Genomic DNA, 26365 nt, shown 5'->3' with positions numbered 1-26365 from the left:
GTCTGGGAACTGAAAATTATTAGTCTCATAGTGTTTTTCATAAAAAGTAAGAAAAACTTGTATATTTTAAAGTTGCTGAGCATAAGCTTGCCAAGCTAAAAGAGATTGCAGGGTTGATTATTTTTATAATTGTCTGATGTTTTTGTTTGCTTTATTGGTGCAGTGCTCTGTTTTTCTGTCCCGTGCATTACTCAGCCAGTCCAACCCTACCGGCACAATGAACAGAGTTTTATATATTTTTTTTTTTCATTAAACTGATACCAGCTTGTATTTCACTCTCCTCTGACTACACTATTTGTTTCTTTACCTGTATATTGATCAGTTTTATTTTATAGGGTAACTATACTAAAAGCACTGTTTTCGATTGTCTTCATTTCTGCTCACGTGTTGGTCTGATCTTGTCATATTGATTTGACTTTTTATACATTGTTTTGCTTCTACCACATTAATATCCATTCACCAGCTTAATGATCATGGCACTGTATGGAATAAAGTACACTGGCTTGTTAAATAATTTCCATCATATCTATTTCTACTTACATGTAATACTGACCTATTTTTACTGTGCCACTTCCAAAACTGTCTTTGTTTATCCAAAGCTGGCTGTCCTCTGTTGCTATAAACATCACTATTTTTCTGTAGCACTATTTTAATGGCTTTTTTTTAGTTTTCCCTTATCTCATGTCCCTCCAATTCTTTTTTTATTCTTTCATTTTTCTGTAGTTTTACTATGCTTTAAAACTTCTGAAGATGCTTAACATTAGTGTTATAAACTAATCTCCTGTTTAAACACACATGTTTAACTTTTCCTCCTTCTCTTTGTCCTTGTACCTGGGAATGATGGTATCTTGATCTATGTCCTCCTTTGAATTTTTATGTTTAAGACTTTTCTAATTCCTCCTTTGGATGTCATTATTGGCACAGACTGGGAAACCTGGATGCTGGGGCTTTATGTTGTTATACATTGTCGTGTATGTTATGCATTACATTATGTCATTAGAGTATACCACTGCTTAATTTGTCTTGGAGAGGATGGAAAGGAGTTGTGTATGGAGAGGTCTGCAGTACATCTAGTTTTCAGCCATGTGAAGGGAAGGGAGAAAAAGGGAGGCTTTCAGAGGTAGACAGAGAAGGGGAAAAGATAAGACCACCTCTCCCCTCTTGAGAGCAGGGTGGTATCTGGGAGGGGACTGCCTGAAACCACATCTTCTGCTGAACATTTGGTGGCAGCAGGAACTAAATTGCTCTGAACTTTCTTTGGAAACGATGGCTTCAGTGCTATTACCTGGAATATGAAGAGTACTTTTTATGGACAGAATTTTAGATGTGATCCGCCTTTTCATAACAGCGTTTTTGTGATTAATATGTTGTGTCTTTTTTTTTTTTTTTTTTTCCCCTGTTTTTATTTCTCTCTCAAACTTTTTTTTGTCAGTAAGAAATCACAGACACATTTGAGGGGTGAAAAGATGAACTTTGATAAATACAGAGAGCTCGTATTTATGTGGAGATCAGACTTCCCTCACATATTTCCAAGAAAAGACTGCTGATTGCTTACACTGAGCTATAGGTATCGTTCTGACTCAAGACTGCAGTTATTTAACTCTTTGTATAGCCTGTTATGTTCTATTCCCACCTCACTTCCCCTGAGGAGTAATATAGTATAATCCTGGTATTATAATACCTTGTTTTCCCAAGACAAGTTAGAGGCACAGCTGAGTAGGGGCAAACCTACTCTGTGATCATAGAGAATAGCCTGACTGACAGTGTGGAAATTTGGGATGTGCACAACCTACTCAGTTTATATTTCATGATGTGGAAAGGAAATCTGGGTTGCTGATTTTTTTTTTTACTCGTTCACAAAAATACAAAATAGCAAATCTAATAAGTTAGGTTTTATGTGTAGTTTGGCCATGAAACAAACTTTTCTGAAATATGTAATGAAAAGTGACATCACACTCATCACTATCCTGTTTTAAATTTAAACTACCCTGCCTTGCATAATCAATTACTTACAGAAAATTGTAAAGCCCTTAAAATTCTGAAATGGTTTCTGGCATTTAATTATATAAGATTTTTGACCTGGCTAGGCAGATAATGTTAACACAGCTTTAATACTAAACAAGACTGAACATGTGTGTGCTTGACTTTTATTAAACTCCTACTGAAGAAACAGATTAATTGGAGGCTGATTCATTGGTGAACAGGCGTTAAAGACAGAAGGACCTTCTCACATTTTGTTCTGTTACCCAGGCTTATGCCATCTCAGGTTGGCAAGGAGATCCCAACTGTAGTGTTTTGAAATGTAACTGAAAGAAATTTTAGAATAACAGGTGCAAAAAAAAAAAAAAAAAACAAAAAAAAAACACCACCAAAAAAACCCACCCCTCTACACACAAAAAAAAAAAAAAAAAAAGAAAAAAGAAAAAGTGAGCCATTTTCAAAATGCTGATCTGATTCTTTCTTATTCTCTCTTGCCAAATGACCACCAGACACCTCAATGACACAGGTATTGCCCAGATAGGTTTTCATTAGTGATGTTAAAAGTGTAAATGGGATCATGGGAACCGGCATCTGTCACGATGATTTTGTAAATGATTATTACTTCTCCCCCCCTTAGAACAATTTTTAAGAAGATGTGTACAAGCTGTGATTAAACCACTTCAGATTAAGCTCAAAGTAAATTGAAAAAGTCCTTAAAGCTCTCATTTAACAGTGCTTTACATCCATCTGTAAAATCAGAGCTCTGCTTGTGAGCACCCTCGGAATAGCCCACTTCCCACAAGGTAGCAGAGGTTAAAAATCAAATAGCAAGAAATCCGTGGCAAAGCACATGTGAGATTAACGGGGTGAAAGTACTGGAGTGGAGAGCTGTTTTCTTCTGTCTGAGCTCCTCGTTCTGTCGCACAGCCCCCAGTCTGGAAATCTTAACACTGACACTTTTGTACAGATCGGTTTGTTAGCGATTTCAGATTTTAATTCAGCACCCTCACTTGATTATTATTGACATTTCTTTTTTGTAATACTAGGAGAGAGAGAACGTGTATAAACAGATTTTTGCATGAGCTAGGTGGTGGGCAATTTTGACATCAGATCCTGAAACGCGAGAGAAATGTGCTCGTTTCCAAGGTATATTTGGGGAATTAAAAAATGAGATGTGATCTGGGAGATTCAACTGTGCTCTTTGGTAGCTCCAGGTGGATGCTGCCGATTTCTGGGTGTCTGTGAAAAGCGGGAGAATCTCCCGGCTTTATTTGGTTCTTGTGTGAAAGTGGGAGAAATGAAAGTATTTTGACAATTACCCATTGAGCTTTTAACTTCATTCAAATCTGCAGCGCAGTGCTGAAGTTGGTGAGTGGGTGTGCAAGGGAGAAGCAAAAAAACAAAAACACGTACTATAAAAGCAAGCTAAATGTTTGCACAGTCCCCTGCAAATTAAAATCTCCACATTCATTTAAGTTCTGCGTTTTAAAATCATGTATTTCTCTATCTTTATTACTCCTGAACATTAAAGACACTGCTAAAAATTAACCTCTGATGTAAATCACTTGGAGTTAGATACATTATATGGCTTAATTTATGAAATGATTTGGTCTATTATGTTTTATGAATGTTTATTTTACCTTTACAATCAAAAACTGTAGAAGTTAAATACCATAATGAAATCGTGAACTAAATTGCATTCTCTTACAGGTTTATATGTACACTTATGCTTATTACTGTGCAGCAATAGCAAAAAATATTTGGGGAATTATTATTACAGCTGTTTCCAGGATTAAGGGTAAAATACCCTCTTTTTTATGCATTAGTTATTAGTTTATTATAACTGGCATTCTACAGGTAAAAACATCAAACCCTAAATTGAAAGTGCTTGGAAATTAAAAAAAAAAATAAAAAATAAAAAATTAAAAGGAATGTATTTAAAACAAGGTTCTTATCTAATGTTATAGCTCAGCATATTTTCTGTCTTTCTGAATATAATTTATGAACTGATTTTTCAACTGTATATATTAAGTCCTGAGCTGGATTACAAAAATTTAATATAAAATGCAATACATGTACAAGCGGTTTCAAAAAGGTATCTCAATGGCTATATATCATAATAAACTTTCTCAATATTTGCCTTGCAACAGCTGATTTGGGATTTTTTTCCAGTGCAGTAGAGCTAAAGCACAATAGCTGAAAGGTGAACTTTTTTGTATTTCAACATTCCCAGCCTGGTAAAACTGTTCCGCTTGCTACATGATGTTATAAATATCAAGATTAGTTTCTTCTAAAATTACCAGTGCCAGCTGCATTCAGTTTCCCATGTTCTATAGTATTTTGTTACCAATGTTCTCAGTTCAGTGAGAAGGTTTTTAAAATCAAATTAGTCACAAAAATCTTCAATACTAAAATCTGTTTATATGTTTCCCATATATTTTAAAATATTGTACATAAATCCATTTGCCTTGCTCAGTCAAGAACTCCTACTAATATCACTGCTCTAGCCTTTTAGCCCAATATGCTCCTGCATTGACAATAACCATTTTAATTTAATCTCTGGTAATCAGCACCTACAATTTATATAGCTGACAATCATTAAATTGTCTATAGCTGTGGCTGGTATATGCGTGCCTATATATTTTGCAGATATGTAGGCATAAACATATACCTATAGCCTGTCTTTAAAAAAAAAATTCTGCTGTACTGCATTTTGACCTCAATAGTACAGCACATATATTATGTATATTCTTAAAAATCTCACTAAATCATGAGCTCTATTAGTACTGCACCAGAAAGTAACAACTTCTGCAGTTCTGAAGTCCTTACAAAATCTTGTTTTGAACCTGTGTATATTTAAGTTCTTCAGCTGACATCATTTCAGTCTGGGAATATGACATACGGCCACTAATCCAGGATTAATTGAGCACTTATGTGCAGTACAAAACATTCTTTATATATTGACAAATATTTCTAAAAAATGGATTGGTATTTTTGCTGTTAATTGTTTCATTACTGACCTTTACCTCTGTAGACATATGCAGTTTTCGTTTTTTTGGGTGAGACTTTCAAAATATTTTTTTTTTAAGTGTCCAATGCTCAGTGTTAGCAGTGACATTTTTACAGTCTATTCAGAAGCATATATTTCAGTCTTTTGTATCTCATTTCTTTCTATTTATTTAAAACAACTTAGCATGGAAAATCTTGCAGATTTAAGTGACAGTGATGATGTACAATATGCATAAAATGAGCCTGTCCCTACCCATGGTGTGTATTGCTAGGGACTCCATTGCAATATTTACAGTTAAACTAAACTTTTTCAAATGAAGCAAAATTGCATTTGTTTTGCAGATTTGCTCATCATTAAATGTGAAACATTTCACATTTGTCTTTTTGAGTAATTGGCTTTTTAAAATGATAAGGTGCTCTGAACACTTGTTATGTGGATAGGTCTGACGTTGTATCCCAGAAATCCATATGCCATACAGACAGAACAGAAGAAAGATATTCACAAGCATGTCACAGATTGGACTGAAGCAAGCCAAAAACCAAAGTGCCATGGCATTAACAATAGCACCAGATTTACTGTCACGATTGCAATCTGTGCTGTATCATAGACAGAAGGAGAACTTTTGATAGGTAACACCTCAGTGTTTTTTAAATCTTTTTGGCAAATTATCATTTTCATTATATTTTTGCCTGCCATATAATATTATTATAATGGTATTAAGTCACACACACACATACACACACATGCACACGCACAAAGTTTATTAGCAACACAAAGGGCTGATTTATGTTCCGTGATAACTATTCCTCAACTAAAAGGAAGGTATTTTACTAAAGATTAACACAAGTTTTAAGGCGAATCATGCACCAAAGTAGCAGGGATTTTTCAAACATGCATTAAGTTAATAAAACCTTAGTTAATAAAGTCTTAGTTAATAAAATCTTAGCTAATATAATTAATAAAGGTACAGACAGAAACTATGTGCACTACGTAAGCCTGACAGCTCAGAAGTTTCTAAAGTTTGATGACAGTAAAGAAACAGGATTAGGGGGAAATATTTTTTTTCTGGGGTTCAATCACAACTGACTGCATTTTCCCATTGCAAATATGTAGACGTTTCTTTTTGACCATAAAATTGTACATTTTCTTCTAGTGTAAAAAAAGCTGCATAAAGCAGATTTGGCAATACCATAATTCATGTTGAGCTCTGATAAGTGCTGAAAAAGATTTACAAACTCACAGCTTGACACTGAGCCCACATGTTGGGTAGAGTGGAGAAAAAGCTCTAGAAATACTACATAGAGCTTCCTGGCAGCAGACAGAGAAACATCAGTCAATTGTTTTTCTTAATTGAAAGCCACCTTGGGACCTTGTTGAAAATAACATATCTGCCTATCTTTTCTGCTGTTTAAATTACCTGGCTGGGGGAGTTGTCCTGGGGCCATTCAAAATAGGCTTTTTAGTGAAAGAAAAACACTGAAATTCTCACTTTATATGAATTATAGATTTGAAACACACTTCACGTATGTAGGAACTGAGAATTGTGAGAGCGCAGAAAAACCTACCTAAACACAAGTCTGGGTGTTGCTACCTTCCTTGCACTGGCAAGTACTTTTTTTATATACTTCTTGAGCATCCTCTTCTGCAAGTCTTCATCGCAGATATCGCCCTTGTCTGAAATCATTGGGACTACTTGTGTGAGAAACGGTTGCTTGCATAATTTTAGCTTGCTACGTTGTACTTAAAACTATATTGGCAGCGCAGTTGGTGCTTGCTATTCTTTGAAACGTTTCAAAGTTTACAGTGGTGCTGCTGCTGTGTTTTGCACTCACTGCCATAAAATATCATGTTGCCACAAAATGTTGTGGGAGCTTCATTTAAATACCATGAGCTGTGCTCTCCTGCCTGGAGTCTGGTGAAAACCAGGAATTACTTAAAATTTTGATTGAAACAAAGAGGAGTAAATTTCCAACAACTTTCTTTCCCTCCCCCTGTTTTCAAAATCTTTGGCTAAGCATATGCTGTTATAGGTTCGCTCTAGCTTGAGTGTAGCATCTAAACGTACCTCCAGTCTCCACTCATACTGATGCAGACATCACTAAAGATTCATTATTATTAACAACAGCTCTATTCCCACTTTTCTGGACTTTTCCTGCCACACCACTGCCACTGAAGAACTGCAGAGTGGTTTGTGTAGGTAGGAAACACATGTAAAGGAGTTGAAGATATAAAAGGTGAATCTTTTTTGATAGTGGTTATATTGGCATGAGTGGTAAACATGCTTTTAGCTGCTTCTCCTCTCTAGGTATGAAGGTACGGGTGGGTATTTGATATTTGCTCCCAGCCCTGGAGCTGCTGCTATTTACCAACCTGGGAAGGGCAAAATGAGATAATCCTCAGATAAACCCAATTGCAACTTTCCCTACCTGCTTGCAGCACCTTTATGGTCTCTCTGATCTTCACCACCAGAGTCAATAATTTGAACAAGTTTTCCATCTAATCGTTAACACACTTAAAGCCTGTAATGAGCTCTGTATACATGCAAATGCATCTTTTTAAAGTGCTTGTGCAGATTTAAGGGCATTTTTTCCTTGTAAAATGGAAATCAGACCTCTTCTCACATAAATGCTATAGTCCTCAATAGAGAATGGATCTGCAGCAACTTTTAAAGTATATTTAATTTTACAGTACTTTTGTCCTTACACACTATATTTGGGATCTTTTTAAAGAAGAGAAATAACACTTTTAAACCTGTATCAAATCAAATGCCTCAAATTTCCTCAACCCCTCTCATCTTCTTATAGTAGTTCGTGAATGAACAGTTTCAATTCAGAAAAGAAAGGCATTTATAAACAGATTTTTTTTCAACTTTATCAGGCACTGCTCGACTCCTATTGTATTGATGTAATAATACTTCAAGATAAATAAAAAAATTCATGACTTTAACAATGTAAATAAAGAGAACGTCTATAAGATTAAAATGGGTATCATTCACGCTCTGTACGACAGCTCGGAGGACTCTAGAAGAGTAACCAGCTCAGTGAAAAATCAGAAACTGTGATTGCTATTTAACACTGCAGCTTTTCACAGTAGCTCAGCACAAAGTTATTTAGCACAGGTGTTTCTGTAAGTCTGATACATTGGGAAAATTCACAAGGTTCTCCGTCTCTCTTGCTCCGTGTCGGCTGTGAAGTTGGTCCTGTGATGCAGTAAACGAGTTTCTAGTAAGAAATAGAGCGTATAGGCAAATGAGCAAGTTCAAACATAGGAACTGATCTAGATTCATTTTCTTGGTTGCTAATTTTTGTAACGCATGACAGTAGTGAGGTGAATGACCTGTCATCGAGCAAAAGCAGTGAAAAATGGGAATGAGTTATCATTCAGACTTAAGCGTGAAACTGAGATCTTGTTCTCTCCTTCGATAAAAGCAGCTTTCCCGAATAATGTGGATATCAGTGCTCTTTCTTTGTTAAGTGAGAGTTTTGATAAATATTCACCTATTTTAGTATTTCTCACTAGTTTGTTTAGATATGGTGTATTTCTGTGCTTTCAGCCTGAGTGTTTGCATTTCAATAAGAGATGCAATGGTATAATTGAATTTCTAAACACCTAAAACTCTCAGCATTTTTTTTTTTTTCTTTTATTTCTCAAGTTCTGGCAGGATCTAATTTATGGCTTAATTCTTTGTAAGGTCATCTTCTAAGTGAGTGAATTCTAGTTAATCTTAGACATTATGAGCTTGGCTGTGATAGAAAATCAGTTCATCTGTTCTCAGAAGGAAAGGAGTGAGTTGTTTGGATTGTTGGCAATTGAAGACCCGGAGTTTAGGTGAAAACTAGGTATAATTTCTTACATAGTTATTGTTTTTCTCAATTTTTTTCAAGGTGAACTGGCTGTGTTTTGACTAGTATAACCAAAGATTAAAAAAATAAAATTGTATTTCTTTTCTTATACTGTGTTCTTCAAGTAGGTAGATAAAGTTACTAGTTTGGGTTTGCTTCTAATAATAAAGGAACCAATAGGTGGTGGGGTTTTTTGTTGCTGTTTTAGGTTTTTTTCCCCCTCTAATTCCTTGAAAAATGTATTCTTTTCTCTCAGTTGGGCTGAAAGGTATAGCTTTCTTTTGCTGTTAGGTTTCTAAGTGGTATCTCACTTTGCTGGTGATTCTGCAGTTAATTTACATGCAGCTCTTACTGACTGTCACTAACATATCTTTTGTTCCCTGAAATATTCACTCTGTGAGTAAATATAACTTTTCTGCTATTTTTGCTCTGACTGATTTGCTCATTTCACTCTTGCGACTGAAAACAGTGCAAGTACTTATATTCTGAAAGTTGCATATTGCCTAATGAAGTACCTTGCTGAATGAGGGCTACCATGTTCCAGCAGATGAAAGAAAAACATAAGAAGCTCTACTACCAGGTTCTGCTTTCAATGTTTTTCTTTTAATCAAACTTTAGACTTATTAGCATAGCGGATCGTGGTTTTGCAAAACAAACAAAAGCTTTTAGTCTAATTCTTGAAAGCGTTGGGAAATGTTAATATAATTGGTTCTGTTTATCGTTCAGACTCACTCACATGTCTCTGCTCGTAGACACGAGTAATAGAGGGAGTGTCAGCTTTTCCATCTCTGGTCTAATGAGTTAATGCCCCAAATCACTGGGAAGTAACTTCTCAGTTTCCTTTGTCAGCATCAAGACTCTGATAACGTTCTTAATTATTTTAGTAGGAGAAGAATGGTGCAAGGATTAGGTCATGGGTGCGATTGTAATACAGAGTAATATAACACTCTCAGAAACTGAAGTCTGAAATTCCAGTTTCCTTAAGACTTTCCATTTTGCTTCACAGTGTAAAGTGTATGTTACCGATTGGATGTTGCTTTTGAGTTTTCATGTAATTTTGAGTTCAATGAGTGGTAGCTTACCTACTATCTCTAACAACATGGTGGGAAGGGCAAGGAACTTGTGGGTCAGGGGTCTGTGTGGAGATGCTCTGGTAACAGCCCTTCTGTATCTGCAGTTTGTGTTGCTGGATAAGCACGAGTCTCCTGGCACACCCACAGTGCTTGAATTAATATGCAATTATGACAACTTTGGACAAGGAGGCCATAATGCATTTTAAAACACTCTATTTCCCTGTCATGTGTACTGTACATTTATTAGCGACAAGAAGTGGAGCAACAATCACAGTGTTGCAGGGATCCAGATAAATATGGTCTTATGATTATGGCATGGAGGACTCAAAACCCAAATTCTCAGCCATTCCTGTGCTTGATAATTTTGTGTATTTTTAGCTTCTCTTATATTTAGACCCCTAAATTCCTGAACGAGCTGTCACCCCAAGCCCTCATTTGCCTATGCTGCATCATCCCAAAACTTGCAACAGAAAAGAGTATCAGGCTTTCAGACATAGCATATTTAGAAAAGAGAGAGAGTCTGCCAAATTCCCCAAAACCACTTCCCAATTCCCCTCACGAATAGCAGGAAATTGCTTGTTATCAGTGGGTAATTCAACCACAAACGTTATTGATTATCCAGCCTCAATCTTTACAGTCTTGATGGCCAAATATTTTGCAATCATTCTCTCTATTTAAAACTAGAAGATGTGATTTTTATTTTGGAAAAATGGAGGTTTTCAATTTTTCTGCATGCCACATCACATTGTGATGCATCCCTCCAGATTGTCCAGTGTGATAGCCAGAAGTTTGACTGACAGATGTCAAAGTGTATATCATTTTGTAATGCATAAAGAAGGCCTACATTATTAAAAATTACAGATACTTTTAAAAACTATACATATTTTTAAAATAACATATTTGCATTTAATGTTTGGTATTTGGTATATCCTAGTGCATACCGGAAACTCAGAGATCTAGAGAGGAGGTATGTTTTTCTTCTCTTTTTTTCTAATTTCACTGTATTTCTTAAAAAACAATACATTACAGAATCAATCAAAGTAGGTTTTCTTGTGTGTGGGTTACATAGTCAAATAATTCAGCAGTTTTTCACCCAATTACCACTAGCTGACTAAATTCAGAGTTCTGATCTATGTTCTCCTTCTCTGGAAAATCTCTTATTAGACACATATTGTGAAAAGATAATTTGATATTCCAGTTTTTTCATATTACAAAGATTTCTAATTTCAAAAATTATAAGATGATATTCTTTGAATAAAACACTATGTCCATACTACCTATACTGTGATGCTATTTATATAATAAAATAACTTAATCCCCAAACGAAAAAGAACCACAATTGTGTAACAAAGATCTATAGTCTATTAGCCGTTTAGGAACTGTATTTGAAATACCCATATTCTTCTGTACTCAATTAAGAACTGTATCTGTGGTGTCACCAGTGAAAGTTTTCTAACAAGGTTGTGACTCCTTAGAAACTAGCATACAGATCGATAATAAAATTATTAATCTTTGTCCTAAATCTCAATAGCATCATTTTTATTAAATGACTAAATATTTTTTTAAATAGAAATATTTTCAGCTGCTTTGGCTGAAAATGTTTGTTTTCTGAGATGGATATAATAGCATTATTCAAAACATTTTTCATCCTGTTTAGCTTTTCTTAATATTTACATACAAACAAAGATGGAAAGACGCAAACCAAAGATGTTATGCGTTGCTTGCTCCCTGCATGCAAGGCAAGATAATAACCATTAAATTTTCCTGCCTGCAACACTTAGGAACTTGACACAGCTGGCAGACTATACGTCCAGATCCTGGACCAACTTTGATGTTTTGCATTGTTATTAAACAATAGCTGGCATGGTCACGTAGCAGCAGGATATTACACTTACCGTTCAGTAGACCTGTTTTTACAGAAAGGGACCTCCTGCCTCCTTGCCCCAGGCCACAAAACCCTCTACTGCAGAGATGGTGTTTTGGATCTCTAGCAGTAGGAGGATTCTTGTGTGGTTGTATTGGCTTTTGGCAAGTTAATAAAATAATGTAAACAGCTATTTTGTAAAATGACCACATGTTCTACATGCTCAGTACACAAAGATGTTCTGAGTCACCAAAAGAAAAAAAAAAAAAGAATGGAAAAAAGTAAATATCCAAATGAAAGGAAAATTCTAAATGCAACAATGAAAAATCCCATTCAGTAGTGCTGTTTCATCTCTAGGAGATGCTTTATTCAACAGTGGGTATCAATCCCCACAAGTAACATCTGCTATCAGAGGATTTGCAGGTACACCTTTGTTCACTGCTAACTGAATTTGTGTCAGTATTATAATTCAGCAGATTTTTGCTTTTCACGCAAACCAGGATTAGCACTGACTTGGGCTGGAGGGCATTCAAGCTGCTGTTCTTCTTTTAGCTATATTTCTCTGTAAACATCTAATTGTTTCAAAAAGTGATGTACAGTATGCAAAAACCTGAATTCAATGCAAATAAGTCTGTGCAGCTCTAAAGTTAACAGGTGTTCTCATTAGTGTAAGTAGACAAGGAACGATTCTTGAATGTTTTATAAACACTTATAATCATGGCCAAATACGTTACTATAAGTATAAAGATACTTATAGGAACATCTCTTTTTTCTTATTGTGCAATCTCAGCACTTATTAATAGGAGACGTGTCAGTAAATGAAATACTAAAAGCCAGTACCAGCTTCTGCCTGCAAATAATGTAACTGTAAAATACTCTGCTACTGATGAATAAATTTCTGGCTAAAAGAGTCAATGAAATTAAATCTTTACACATAGCACATATATATTTTATATATGTATCTTTGCTTGTACTGAAAGTAGAGGATTCATTCTCCCTTTGATATTTTTGTTTGTTACAAGGACTTACCACGTTGAGTCTCATTCACATATATCATAAAGTGATATAACATGCATACAAAATTGGACAGGAGAACCATTCATCACTAGGTGTTGTCCAGCTGGTAAAACTAAGATGGGACTTCCCTAGGAAACTGTTGCCAATATCTCTGTGTGTGGCTGTGTAATATATGGCTTCAGATTGCAAAGGCAATAACAGTAAAATATTACCCCAAGGAGAAAAGTAGCTTGCAGTAGGTATTCATACATTGCCTTTAGTCTTCATCTGTGGACAAAATGTGCAATTATCTATTCCCCTACATCCTGCTATGTGCAGACACAACTGAGTTGTGTCTTAAGTATTATCTCTTGTTTCTCTGCTTTGAGCTAGTTTTGGGGGTACATCTTTCCTGCTTCCCAAGTCTGGTGACTTCTATCTCCCCTGACTTTGGCCTAACAGCTGGCAGAAATCCATCTACCCCACTCCCGTGGAGAGGGCACCCCTGGGGCTGGAGCAGAGGGTAGGACGGGCAGGGTGTACATGGGAGGCTGCACACAGGTGTCTGACATCCAGGATGGTCATCTGCTGCCTGTCTCACATTTTTCTTTTTGCTCTTTGCCCTCTGAAGGAAACTCCTGTTTTTCAGAGGCAAATTCAGGTATTCCTACTGTGTTTCACATAGGGCATAATACCACTGTAGCAGATCAGCAGGAAATACTTCCTCCCAGTTGGTTCCTTGGATGTTTAGCAGAAGGTACTTACTCTTCCTTAACTTCCCCTTTGCTCAAACATCACGTGTTTTCTTTTCACACATCTCCGAGGGCAGCAAGAAATAAGACCTGGACTGGTGGGTGAAAAAGAGAGACTGACAAGCTGTTCCTTGAAATCAGCGAAAGTGTCCCAGTACCCCTGGTAGAGCACAGGACCTCTCCCCCTCCAGGGAGGCTCTGTGGATCTCCAGCCTGAGCTCCTCTTCAAATCCAAGGAGGAGTTCTGGTCTCTCAGGACCTAATCAGCTTTAATCGTGACCTCCATTCAATGTCTTCCTTGCAAGAGATCTAAATCAGTTCTGCAACTGAGATTCTTCACAGCCAGGAAGGAAAGGAAAAGGTTTTCCTTAGAATGCAGAGAGAAGACCTGATTCTCTCCTCGCTAGTAGTAATGTAATTTAATAGTGACTGGTATATACTATGAGTTCATTGCACAGCAGAAGGGAAGCATTAGGCTCAAATATTTTTTTCTTAACAGTCCCAGAGTTAACTATTTTATTACTAACTTATGTTGAAGAACTCAGTCCTAGGAATTTACCAGGAAAAAAATTATTTGTTCATCACTGCTACAATACAGTTTCATTCTGAAATTTTGTTCTTTCTTGTAAGTTTAACCTCAGACTTCGGACTGTCAAATCCACTTGAGAGCCATTGATGTGTATACCCCAAACACTAGGTTAATTTCACTAAAAAGCAACTTATTATGTTTGAGCAGGTTGCTTTGATACAATGACCCCATGGAGGTTTCCCAGAGAATGGATGTGCAAATTAGCCATGCCACAAGGCAACACAATTGAAGACATATCTTATAAACATCTGGCAGCAACTGGTCTTACAATTTTAATATTGCAGAAGTTGTGAAAACACAAGATCTGTTTGTTGCTTCTTTGCAATGCTTGGTTTTCACAGTAATTTTTACAGAGTCAGAAGAAACGGAGTAATTACAACATAAGGTTCAACATCTTTAGATATGTAGAACATTTTCTGTTGCTTAAAACAAATATTCCCAAAGAAAGTATAAAACATTTTTCTGACTTGCAAAGTTTTTGCAGTCTATCATTTAAATTACTTAAATAAAGGGAGCTTTACTACTCCCAAAAGCTGAGAATATAACACCCGCCATGCATATTAGCTTGATCTTTTTGACAGACCAGAAAAGTGTTTGTGTGTGCCAATTAAAACAAAAATGGATCCCCAGTGGCTTGTTCCTCACACAACTTCTGAAGACTGCTATCATTGTATGCTGGGGTAACCCTGGATAAGGCGGCTATCCAAAGTAAACAAACTTTTCAAAACTTTCATGACAGATGGGGGTTACAAATGCATTTTAATAAGAGAGTTGCCAAAGCAACTTTTTTGCAATCAGCATATATTTACTTAACATCTAGCAACATTGGGAACACAAGGCAGATACTTTCTCACAAAATTTTTTAACAAATATCATTTTTTTTGAAAGATTGGTTGAAGACCTTTTCTTTCAAGCTGATATTTCCCCATCACTTCAATGTTAACTTTGCTCGACATCCAAAGGACTGCTAGATTGGTAAAGCCAGACTGTAATATGAGACAGACAATCTGCTTGATAATGAAATTTCTTTGGTAGTCATAAACAACTTAGAGTCCTTTAAGTAATTTAACTATCAGCATAACCATGACTACCTCTGTTTGATAGGCTGAATCATATAATGGATATGTGATGCAGTATGAATATAATGCAGCTCAATGCTGAACCTTTTGTTTTCTTTTATTTGTGTTTCTTGAATATTAGACTCATCTCACCACGGTACAGCAAAGAGAGATATTTTATTTATCCTTTCTGTGTCTCACCCGTTCAGCATAAACATGGCCAAGAGACTAGATTATCTGTGAGAAAGAATTTAAGATCAACTTCCAGAAATGCAGTTAGGCTTTTGACATGTTTTTAAAAACTTACATATTTCTGTCCCTGTTTAATTCAATTCCAGTTAATTAAACCACTAAGGAGCATAGTGTCTCCCAACTTTAATTAATTCTACTTCTTCTCTTCTACTGTGGGTGTGGACACTTAAGTATCTATGTTTTATGTGTTTATTCTCAAGCTATATTATATTCTAATGATAGTCATCTTTTTTTTTTTTTTTTTTAAGAATATTTATAAAGAGAGAGAAAAATCCTAGTCTTCTTTCTTTATTTATTTTTTCCTCCTTTCTTTCTGACTCTCTTCCCACCTTTCCTGTGCCAGTCTTGTCTCATGACGTGTCCTGTGTTACATGGGCTGTGTGGCTACATCCCATGCTGCAAAAATATCTCAGGAAAATACAGGTAAAATCCTGGATTCCTTTTCATTATGGGGAATTGGGATGGTTAACAATTACCAGAAAAAAACAAAACACCTTGTGAGAGAGCAAGGTGAGATGAAGGGAGAAGAGTGTTAGCTTTTGAGCTAGAAATGTCCAGCGACTCACATTTCCTTTTTTCCTACACATATCAGGGACACCAATCCCAGTGCACAGTGCAGCAAGAGGAACACATTTTATTGAATTTCTGCAAGCAGAGGTATCTGTCAATCTAAGTTTAAATCACTTAGTGTTCACCACAAGCTGTGGGAGTCCCAGGTGACATCAAAATGTAGGTTTTCTGCACTGGATTCTGCACTGGATTAGCATCTGGTGGGGGTTCCATGGTCCAGCAGTGTCCAATAATCCAACGCTGAACCATTGGGTTAGGTTATATGAAGCTTCACCCCAGTAGTCCAGCATTTTTCCTGGATGTCCCACGTTCAGAGGGAGTTGCACAATGACTTGTTTCAGTATTTGGCTGAAATAAGAACTGCGTGGTGGTTTCTTGGTGGCCATACATGATCTATATGTGAGCCATCAGCTTCCTGAGCTGATCACTCTGTTCCCTTTTCTTGCAGGGTACAGACTGTGAAGGGTTTTTTTGCTGCATTTTTCCTTCCCCATAGGATTCTTCACTTCCTGTATTAAAGTTTGTTCTTGGCATTGCCTGAAAATAGTTCATCACTGCAAATAATAGTTATAACCACCAGAGATACATAAGTACACTTTGAAGTGAGTGAATCAATAATACGGTTTTGTATTTTTGTTTTGCTGTGTGAATTTATCATCCTTCTCCATATCTCCATAGAGTGCCTATCAGTAGGATTGCTAAAATTGCCTCCATCCCTGTTCTGCAGCTAAAATAAGTATAAGAAACTAATGTATCTGTAGAAATGTATATTGGTAAAGAACTAGAGGGATAGCATGAAGGAGAATTTTTTTTTTTTCACAGCAGTGCAGTAATCCCCAGACCACAGTTTGCAGGAAGACTATGGACAGAAGACCTTGGGCTTCCAAAAGTTTGGAAGTCCTAGAGGAACACAGCCATGCATGGCACAATAGCACATCCCAGAACACAACTTAGCACAGGAAGAATATATGATTTGTAGGATTTTTAAGAACTGCTGATCTGGGGTAAGATCCAAGGAATAGTTATATATTCTAAAATGGTAATGTTATTAATTAGATAGTGTCCCATATTTCCTGGAGCTATATAGGTATCTTTAATAACATAGGATCTTGTTGGACATAACTTTGGTACAATATTATGATGACATGCAAAAGAAGCTCACCCCTCCATTTGCAGCTTTATAAGGTGACAAGAGAAATCCTTAATAAGCCACAAGTAGAATATCATAAAAAGTGTTTCACACCTGTCTCCCCTCCCCTTCCCACACTTTGTTGGCTGCCCAGCAGTGTATTGAATTTAACACACATTTACCTGTGGTGAGACAATATTTTCAGAGGATCAGTGCTTAACAGCAGGACTATAGTACAGTTCATTGTAAAACTACCATGTGAGTGGATTCAGCCTTTGAAGTATTTTTTTCCAAAGTACTATAACAAGAAAGGGAGAATCCAGACGTCCTGGCTCTTCTATTAGCAACTTGAAGGGCATACCCTTTGCAAGAGGGTTAATATCAGTTGTCATTCCTTGTGGGTATTTATTGCCAACAGCAACATCATAATTCTGCCTGGTAAAGTAATGCTAATTCCAGACTGTAGCCTTTGCAAAAATGATGGCAAAGAGAGAGGCATTTCAGGAAATATTTAAATAAGTGAAGTACCTGGCACAATGGAAACTGGCAGCTCTATCTAGAGCACTTCATTTTCTTTTTCTTTTTTTTTTTTTTTTTTTTTTTTTTCCAGATTTGTCTTTCATTTGTTTCTTCGGTCTCTCTGTATATTTCTGCAGTGCCTGATACAGGAACGGTGTGTTAGCACGCCTTAATATTGAAGAGTTTATGCTAGTTGTTAGTTATACATCATTTAGGGCTGTGATCATAAATTGTTCAATCACAAGGTTTAGTCAAAGCTAGCATTCTTTACTGATGTCTTTTCCCAAGGGTGTTGAAAATTCGATTGTTCAAAGTGCAAATATGGTTTAGCAATCCCTTCCAAGAACCATTTATCAGAAATCCTAAGGAGGTAACGTATAAAAGTGGGATAGGAAACCTGCACATTAAATGGGATTTACCAGCCAAAGCCTTTGGAACTGCTTTCCTGTGAATGACTAGAATGGAGCAGAACAAAGTCAATTACTGCCTGTAATTAAGGAGTGGATGCATTTAAACTGTAGAGAGCAGTAGCAGTCTTCTTGAAACTGTCTAGTTACTCTGAAGATTAGTCTCAGGAAAGAAAGAAAAGGACTTGAACTGTATCTTACAGAAAGTATATTTTAAATGAATTCTCTTCCCTCCATTCTATGATCTGTTTTTACAGATTTGCTCATAAAACACTGATAATATATGATTATCAAAACAACACATTCAGACAAAGAAACTTTCAACATGTATTTTGCTTTGGTCTTGTTAGCAATGGAGTATCTCTTTTGCATATCATACAGTGCAAATGTTTATGCAGTGCTGAATACTTGTATTTTAATAAAGCTTGAATTTACCGAGCGGAAGACTGAACTATGTTGTGTCCTTTTTAAGCCTTCAGAATACAGTAAATCTAATTATATATGTTGCTCTGACTTTGAAAATGTTATTCCATTTTATAATTTTAATAATGATTTGTTTATACTGAGAGAGAGGCATTAGATTGAATTGTTGCCTGTGTTTAGTCTAATTCATATCTGCATGTATACATTAATAAATTGTGATATAATATATTTTGAACCCAAACCTTGCCGTGTGAGCCAGGCACAGGACTGGAGGTCAGCTCTTTCAACTGCTCACCTTAAGTTGGATTTTGACTTCTTTTTTTTTTTTTTTTTTTTTTCCCCCCCCTTTTGATAACGGGAACAGTGAGCGTGTGAGTAGCGCTTACCATGATGGCTGTGGACTAGTAAAGGAATTAAAATTTCCCCACTAACTAACTCTCCCGTGCACACGGGGAGCAACGGGTGGCTAGAGGTCTGCTCCTGCTGGGTGCGGACAGGACGGGATGAACATCTGCAGCCGGGCAGCCTCCGAGCCTGCACCAGGGGACCATTCCCACATTCTCCGCAGCGCTCTCACAGGATGTCTCCGCTGGAGCTGCGCTGACGGGATTTTCCTTAATGCTGATGACTTTGGAAACCTTCCTTACAGGCATTTCCTCAATAAAGGGAGGGTTATAGAACAATTAATAAAACATTAAGCTGTTTTGTCCTTTTTCTTTTTTTTTTTTTTTTTTTTTCCCTGGTGGTATTTCAATTTTAAAAAAGATGCGGGGAGTACCCAGGCTGGTGAGGATCTGTTGTTTCTTTTATGCTTTAGTAAAAACTCTTGAGATGGGGCAGATGCAGTGAAACAGTAGCACTTCAGGTCGATGGATTTACATAAATAGGCTGCGCCAGGTCTTAACGGCTTTGATCTGCTTTTCCTCACACTTCGGTCAGACAGAAATCTCTGTTGTTCACTGTGTTCAGCCAGTCCCTGAAAAATACCTGAAAAGGTTTTGGTCCTGAATAATGCCATGCCCCAATGATCATTCCAATGTGCAGACTAAACCTGCATCCCCAAATGTGCAATTCCCACATGTGGATGCTACTGAGTTTTGCACAAGCCAAATAAGAAAAAAAGCTTTGATTTCAGAGCTGGCAGGTGTTGTACATGGGCAGGACGAGTTCCTACCCCTCACAAAACGTGGTAGAGGTGCAGCACTCCGTTCACTTCCCTGCAAACAAGTAGAACTTCTGTGCCCTGGATTATGCTCTGTGACCACATGCACCAGGGCTCTGCTGAATAATTCCAGGGCAAAACACTGTAGAGCTCTGTGCCTCAGTTTTGCCATCTGTAAAATGGTTGTTTCAACCTGCTGTATAAAATACCTGGAAATCTATTCTGGTGAACAGATACATATATATATATGTGTGTGTGTGTATATGTATGTTAAAAAAAAAAAAAAAAGAAGTGGTATATCATTACTATCACGGTGGTTTACAGAAGTTCAAACCAGCAGAATATGTGTGCATATTTCCACCAAATATTGTTAGTCAGTGAAACAGCATTATCAGGGGACTGAATATTCTTTTGATAAATATTCCCAGTGAGTGGGTCAAAAATGTAAATCGACTTCTATTCAGACAAACTGGGGATTTTTTTCATGATAAATGGGCTCCTAATTACTCTGCTACAGCCATCTTTGATGGTATTTTTTTTTTATGTGAAAAAGAGTGACATTATTAATTTTACCTAAATGCTTGGAAGTGGACTCTGGAAATACAGGTATATAATAAGTGTGTAAATTCAATAATAGAGGTACCAGATATAAAAATAATAAAACTAAAATAGAAATGGAAACTGAAAACAACAAGAATTCTCATATTGCATTAATTTCTTTATGGGGTGCTTTGATTTACATTTGAACTGTGTCTTGTAGCATGGAGTTTCCTGGCTTTTGTTAACTTTTGTCACATTCCTATTAGTTTTGCACTATTTGTGTTCAGTGGTTGCATTGCTGAGACAATATCTCGTTTGTTGTGACATATTCAAAACAGTTTTCAGACAGAGGTTCAAAACTCCTCAGTAACTCGGCACTCCAGGAGATAATTATCCTTGGTACAAAGGAGAAGCATTTGGGTGTGTAGGAGAGAAAATAGAAGAAAATCATCTGTTTGGTGTGTGCTTTACTTACCTGTGTGTGCCCATGCCCTCCCCAGATCACGACAGTGTCAGGAAATGAGTTCCTCCTCCAGTCGGATATCGACTTTCTCATATTGGATTGGTTCCACGCTATCAAAAATGCAATTGACAGATTGGTATGTATTTGTTTTGGCTGTTACCTTTATTAATTAAGATGTAGCAATTTCAACTTCATTTGCTTAGGCATCTCTACAGGTTTTAGGCAGTCAGCAGCTAGCTAGACATTCCTTTCTCTGAAGGATATAAAAATATATATGCAAATCTACTAAAAAATGTCAGATAAACAAGGTTGTTGAGCAAAAATGTCATTTGCTTCTTGCCTCGAAACAGAACGCTACATTTATTTCTCTGAAATAACAAGGACATTGGTTTGCTGAGGGTTGTAAAAGCACACAAGCACTTAATAACTAATGAATTTTTGCATTTTCTGTTTATGCAGCCTACAGTATATAATCTTCAATAGAACTATTAATACATTTGAGCCTTTTATGAATTTTTGTATTACTTATTCACAAGAATAACACTAGCAAATAATATTCCTTTGTAACTGATTGCTGTTATTCTCCCAGGAAGGCTGGGGGTTTTCTACTAGAAGTAAGCAGGGCTGCATTTTATTAAAACAGTTTTTAATTACCAAACCAGATTCAGCTGTAGCTTTTTCTTTCTTTTTTGCCACTCTCAGTACAAATTCTAAATGTCTTCCTCCTATCCCTGCCTGATCCAAGAACATATTTTTTTAGAGGGCACTGACTTTCCTTGTTCACTGCAGAGTCTGATGTGAGAAAAATATCCCCATTTCTTGCATTTTTCAGAGGTTTTACTGCAATGGAATTGGCAGAGCGGGCAGAGGCAGCCTTTTTGAAAGGGTTAATCTTAACACAGCTACTGTTTCCTTAAAGAGCTACAAACATTATATTACCCCGAGGCTATAATCAGCCAAGGAAAGTTTGATCTGATCATGTATGTCTTCATATTGTGCATTTCATTGGGTGTGCGAGGATACTGATATCCTACTGAAGATTGTGGGGTGGAGTTTTCCGTGGAGACTCAGAACAATTTTTTTTTTTTTTTTTTTTTTAATGTTAGTCAGCTAAACATCTAACAGACTTGATTATTTTTTTTTTTTTTTTTAGTGTAACTAAGGTGGTATTGTGGCCTCAGCATTTCTGAGCCTGCAGCAAATCACAGCAGCACTGGGGCACAGCTCCTAAATGGTTTGGGTACCGGAGGGCAGGGCTCGTCCTGGCACAGGTTTGCCCTTGCTGGGTGTGCAGCACAGGGTGCCACCACGGGTGACCACTTCAGACGTGTCATTTATTTCAGATTTAAAATTCTGAATGAGTGTGTAAAGCCTTGCAGCTTTCCAGGCTGTTTGGAAGGCTAAACCTCACCTGAGCAAATGCCATAGGAAGAGAGGTGTGATTAGCCAAAAGATCATCTCCTTTTGGCTTTTATTTTTTCATCTTTTCTCCATTAATGGTCCCTAATTGTCACTTGGTATGTCAGTGAAAAAGAGCAAGAGAGATGTCGTGTCCCCCCCCCCCCCCTTTTCCTAGGCTTAGACCAGCAGAATCCAACCCCAAATTTGTAAGGATGTTTGAAGCAATTGTGTTTGCAAGAATATCTACTGTAACTATCTACCCAGAAAGGCAATTTAAGCAACCTTCCTCTTTGCAAGCATTTGGAAGTAGCCTGCAATGTGGAAATAATTTTGGTCTCTAAAGTCTAAAGAAGTAGGCCTTTTGTTTTCCTCACTTAAATGGGAATTTATCTCAGAAATTAAGATCAGTCTGTCAGGGCCATAAAAGCTCTGCCATATGACAAATTTTGCATTACACTTTCCTTAAATTATATACTCTCTGCATCACTTGCTGTGTGTGTGTGTCTGTTAGCTTCTGATTCTGTACTGGCATTCTGTAATCTCTTGCTTCATTCTTACAAATAATAATTTTATTAAAAGCATACACATATGTGTGTGTATATATATATTCTTTTCCCAGCCAAAAGAACGGAGTTGTACATCGAGAAATTTGGAGTTCAAACTCAGAAGATCCTCCAGCATCGAATTACTGAATAGCTTAGACACTGAATCCAAAGAACCAAAGCCTGAACACAGAAAATCTTTAAGTAAGGCTTTTTTCTTTTCTGATTTTTTTTTTTTATTTTTTTTTTTCCTTTCCTTTTTAAATGACTATGCCATTACAGGGTAAGATAATTTTTATTACATACAGAATGTAAGGAAGATCACTGAGAATTTTAAAGCTGAATGTGTTCTGTGCTGATATACATAACTTGCATTTAAGTAAAGACAGTTACTAGCTCCACACTTCTAAAGGGTGACATTCTCTCCTAAGCAAAATAAATTTGTTTAGGAGCAAAGACATTTATTCAAGCCATTTATTTTTAAAAATAAGCAACATGAGTCCTATGTTAATGGTCTATTGCAGTTGCTTTGTTTCCATTTTAGTAAAATACCTCAAATTGCCAGAGTAATTTTGTCTGTTGTATATTTATACACTGAATGGCTGAAAGATCTGACATATCCTCTGTAGCCAACAATCAGTGATATATCTATAATTTTATAGAAGGTAAATTCCAGGGATCAAGGTTGATTTTTGTCAGTGTGATTAGAAAAAAAAGTGATCTAAGACTAGCAGGGGTGTGCTTTACTCCACTGAGACTTTCCTTCTCCAGTTTGTGCCGAGATGCTCATGATGTTGTGGGCAGTAGATGCAGGAGATGGTGGTGACCCTGAATCACTCGCTCAGTATTTTTTTAATTTCGCCCTCTCTCTTGAATCCTTGTTTTTCTTCTTTGTTTGGCACATACAGCTTCTAATGTAAGCACCGTGACAGCTTTAGACTCACAAGCTGGTACGAGATACCTATAGGTATCGAAATGCTGTGTAGGAATTTGCCTGAATGCATTTCAGTGCAGGATCAAAGCCTTAGACGTTAAAAAAAAAAAAAAAAAAAAAAAAAAAAAAAAAAAAAAAAGAGTTGCATTAAAAAACCCAAACATAGCTATTTTTAATGAAAATTATCCACATGATCATAAATATATGCACACATGCATGAGTGCACACACACACACAAATACAGAGATTCATTAAATAATCTCTTTTTGCAGACCAAAGCTTTTTGTTGTTGTTTTCCTATTATCTTGGAGAGTTGGGCTTTTTTTAAGGTTTTTCTTTTTGTTATAAAATATAAAGTAGCCTGAATGCAGCTTGTGAAAAATTGTCCCAATATCTTTGTACTGTGTGTTCCATTGCATTTCTCAGAGGAAGAAAAATAAGACTGAGAGCATGGTAAGTTTCGAGGGTCTGATTCTGCTCTTATTGTAGCTAATAGCAAAATGCCCATAAACTGTCTCAGCACTCGGGGAATTTTTATTTATTTATTTAGACTTCTCACATATCTTTAAATGATAATTTGTCAGACAAAACAGAAAAAGTGAATATGAGCAGTGACAGAGACTTAGTCTACATTTCTTTTCAAACCTTAGAGAATCCTGAATAACCTCCGTTTTATTAAAGGCTATTTAAACTATTGAAAAATGTGAAAATATCTGCTGTGAAATCTCACTGAATTGAAGCTTGTATTTAACTACTGTAGATTGGATTGCTTCTAAGATATGTATTCAGAACTTTTTTTGGCCCCTTGAGATCAAGCAATTATGTGGAATTAGAAAAATCATATTATTCACTTACTTATTAGTAGTCTAAGCACAAACTGTATTGTCAGTTTTCTGCCTTTGGCTTTCTGTGCCCTTAATGTTCACACAAGTATCGTAGCCAGAATTATCGGCAGCTAGAGCCAAAATTGCTTTAAAAAGGCATGAGAACTGGTAATGACACATTGTTAGCAGTTAACAGGTGGTCGTTTCATTGTCCAGTTTGACTGCAGAGCAGAGAGAAGATATGTGCAATATCTTCAAGTGTGTTTATAAACTTCTTACAAAGTTTAACAATTTTATAATTTTATAGTGCTCTTATATTATTGACTACTACCAATGTCAAATCCAAACAAAGGAGATTTTTTTAAAATTGCTTACAACTCCACCAGTTTAACACAGACGGTGAGCAACCGATGTGTTAACAGGCCACCCCCCCACCTCCACAATCTTTAATGAAATATTCAGACAGTTCAGATTCATTTGTATTTACCTTTTCTACATTTTAAAGGCTGCAAAAAATGTCCTGTTTTAGACTTGGTACTGCTGTGTCACTGGGGTTTTTTAGCAGCACAAGTGTATAAAAGACAGGTATATTCTCACAAAACTATTCCAGTAATTCACTCTTTAATTTAAAACTGGGGAGACTGTCCCTAGAGACTTAGTAGCAGGAATTTGGTTTTTATGTTTAATCCTAATTGCTTCTGCTTACACTACAAGGACAAATGGTAATTCTCAGTTATGCTTTTTGAGCTGTAGACACTGATTTCATTGAAAATTGGGCTCAAACTGCCAGGCTCAATTTCCAAAGTTCAGAGAGTGTCCGTCTTCTTGGTCATGCAGCTTTTCAGTGGCTTCTCATCCAGTTTGGATTCAACTCATGTTGTAATTGAAGTTTTCTTGAGCTAAGAAGAAACCAAGGATGGCCTTGGGGAACATTACCAGAATATGTAAAACTGTGATCCTACTTTCAAAAACATAGAAAGAGATTACTTTTTATTTTACGATGCCAACTATTTTACTGGTTTAATTTATGCAGCTAATGTTGGGTCAGAAAGAACACGTTTTCACCCTAGCAACCTCCCCCATTAGAAGATGTATACATTTGGTGCAAGGAAATTGTCTTGCAGCACTGCTCCTTTTTATGCAAATAAATGTTGTTCTAAACCGATAATTTTTAAAATTAGTGGCAGACTTCATAATTTCCAAGTAATTTAGTTATCATTCAGACTGTAGGTTTTGGGGTTTTTTCTCTTAAGGTTGCCAAAAAACCTCCTAATTAGTACCAATTATAATTGGATCTGCTGGTAGGTGGTCTGCCACGTTAATTTTATACCACATTAAACCAGGCACCTGGGTTAGGCTGAAAGTAGAGATGCTGTTGTGGTGCATAGGAGGTAGGGAATGGATCTGTGAGTTGCACTGTTCCCAGAAATCGTTCAGCTCTCCAAGAACCAAGAGACTTTCCTGGGCATATGGACCAGAGGACCTGTCAGGAGAGTCGCGTTGTGGGCAGCGAAGTCAACTCCACGCTCTCTGTGAAGCTCGGCAATGCTTTTTCTGTCCGTGGTCGCTTTGTGGTTTGCATTTTGGCCATCGTCTGGGAATTTTGTCACTCAGGAGTGACCTCTTGTGGAAGAGCCTGGGCTGGAGTCGCTATCGATTGTCGGAGGGGATCAATTCCCCTTCTACTCCCCCTTTTCCGGATGGAAACAAACGGCTTCGCAGTAGGAAGAGTGCCCTTTGGCTACCGTATCAATCTGAGGGCTGCTCTTGTCAAAATGCACAATCACAAGCTTGATAATGCAATCCATTCCCCAAGCACTATATTTCCAACCTGTTCTCCATCATTTCCTTATGGCGTCACATTTACTCAGTTCATCACATTCTTATTAATATTTTAGGTTTCCTTGAAAGTGATGGAATTCTATTTTTATTACAAAAGCAACAAGAATAAATACTAATTGTTGTCAGTTATTTCCTTATGTAGTGGGAACAGTAATTTGTTCCTCAGCTTTAGGTTGCCAAAGCAAAATAATTA

At 36.8% G+C, this 26365-nt stretch overlaps 1 protein-coding gene across 6 annotated transcripts in view; it reads left to right on the top strand.

Annotated features, from left to right (window-relative positions):
* The window catches only part of ARHGAP15 (Rho GTPase activating protein 15), a 332260-nt gene that overhangs the window by 148363 nt on the left and 157532 nt on the right, over positions 1 to 26365 (top strand). For all 6 annotated transcript variants that reach the window (XM_032997444.2, XM_032997445.2, XM_032997440.2 and 3 more), the window contains 2 exons: positions 20667 to 20765; positions 22650 to 22776. In XM_032997444.2, the coding sequence (XP_032853335.2) occupies positions 20667 to 20765; positions 22650 to 22776 (226 nt within the window). The remainder of the gene's footprint in view (positions 1 to 20666; positions 20766 to 22649; positions 22777 to 26365) is intronic.

This window comes from Tyto alba, unplaced genomic scaffold (genome assembly GCF_018691265.1).
Source record: "Tyto alba isolate M040663 unplaced genomic scaffold, T.alba_DEE_v4.0 Super-Scaffold_7, whole genome shotgun sequence".
NCBI lineage: Eukaryota > Metazoa > Chordata > Aves > Strigiformes > Tytonidae > Tyto > Tyto alba.
The sequence above is the reverse complement of the archived record's forward strand: the minus strand, read 5'-3'. Positions and strand labels throughout refer to the sequence as shown.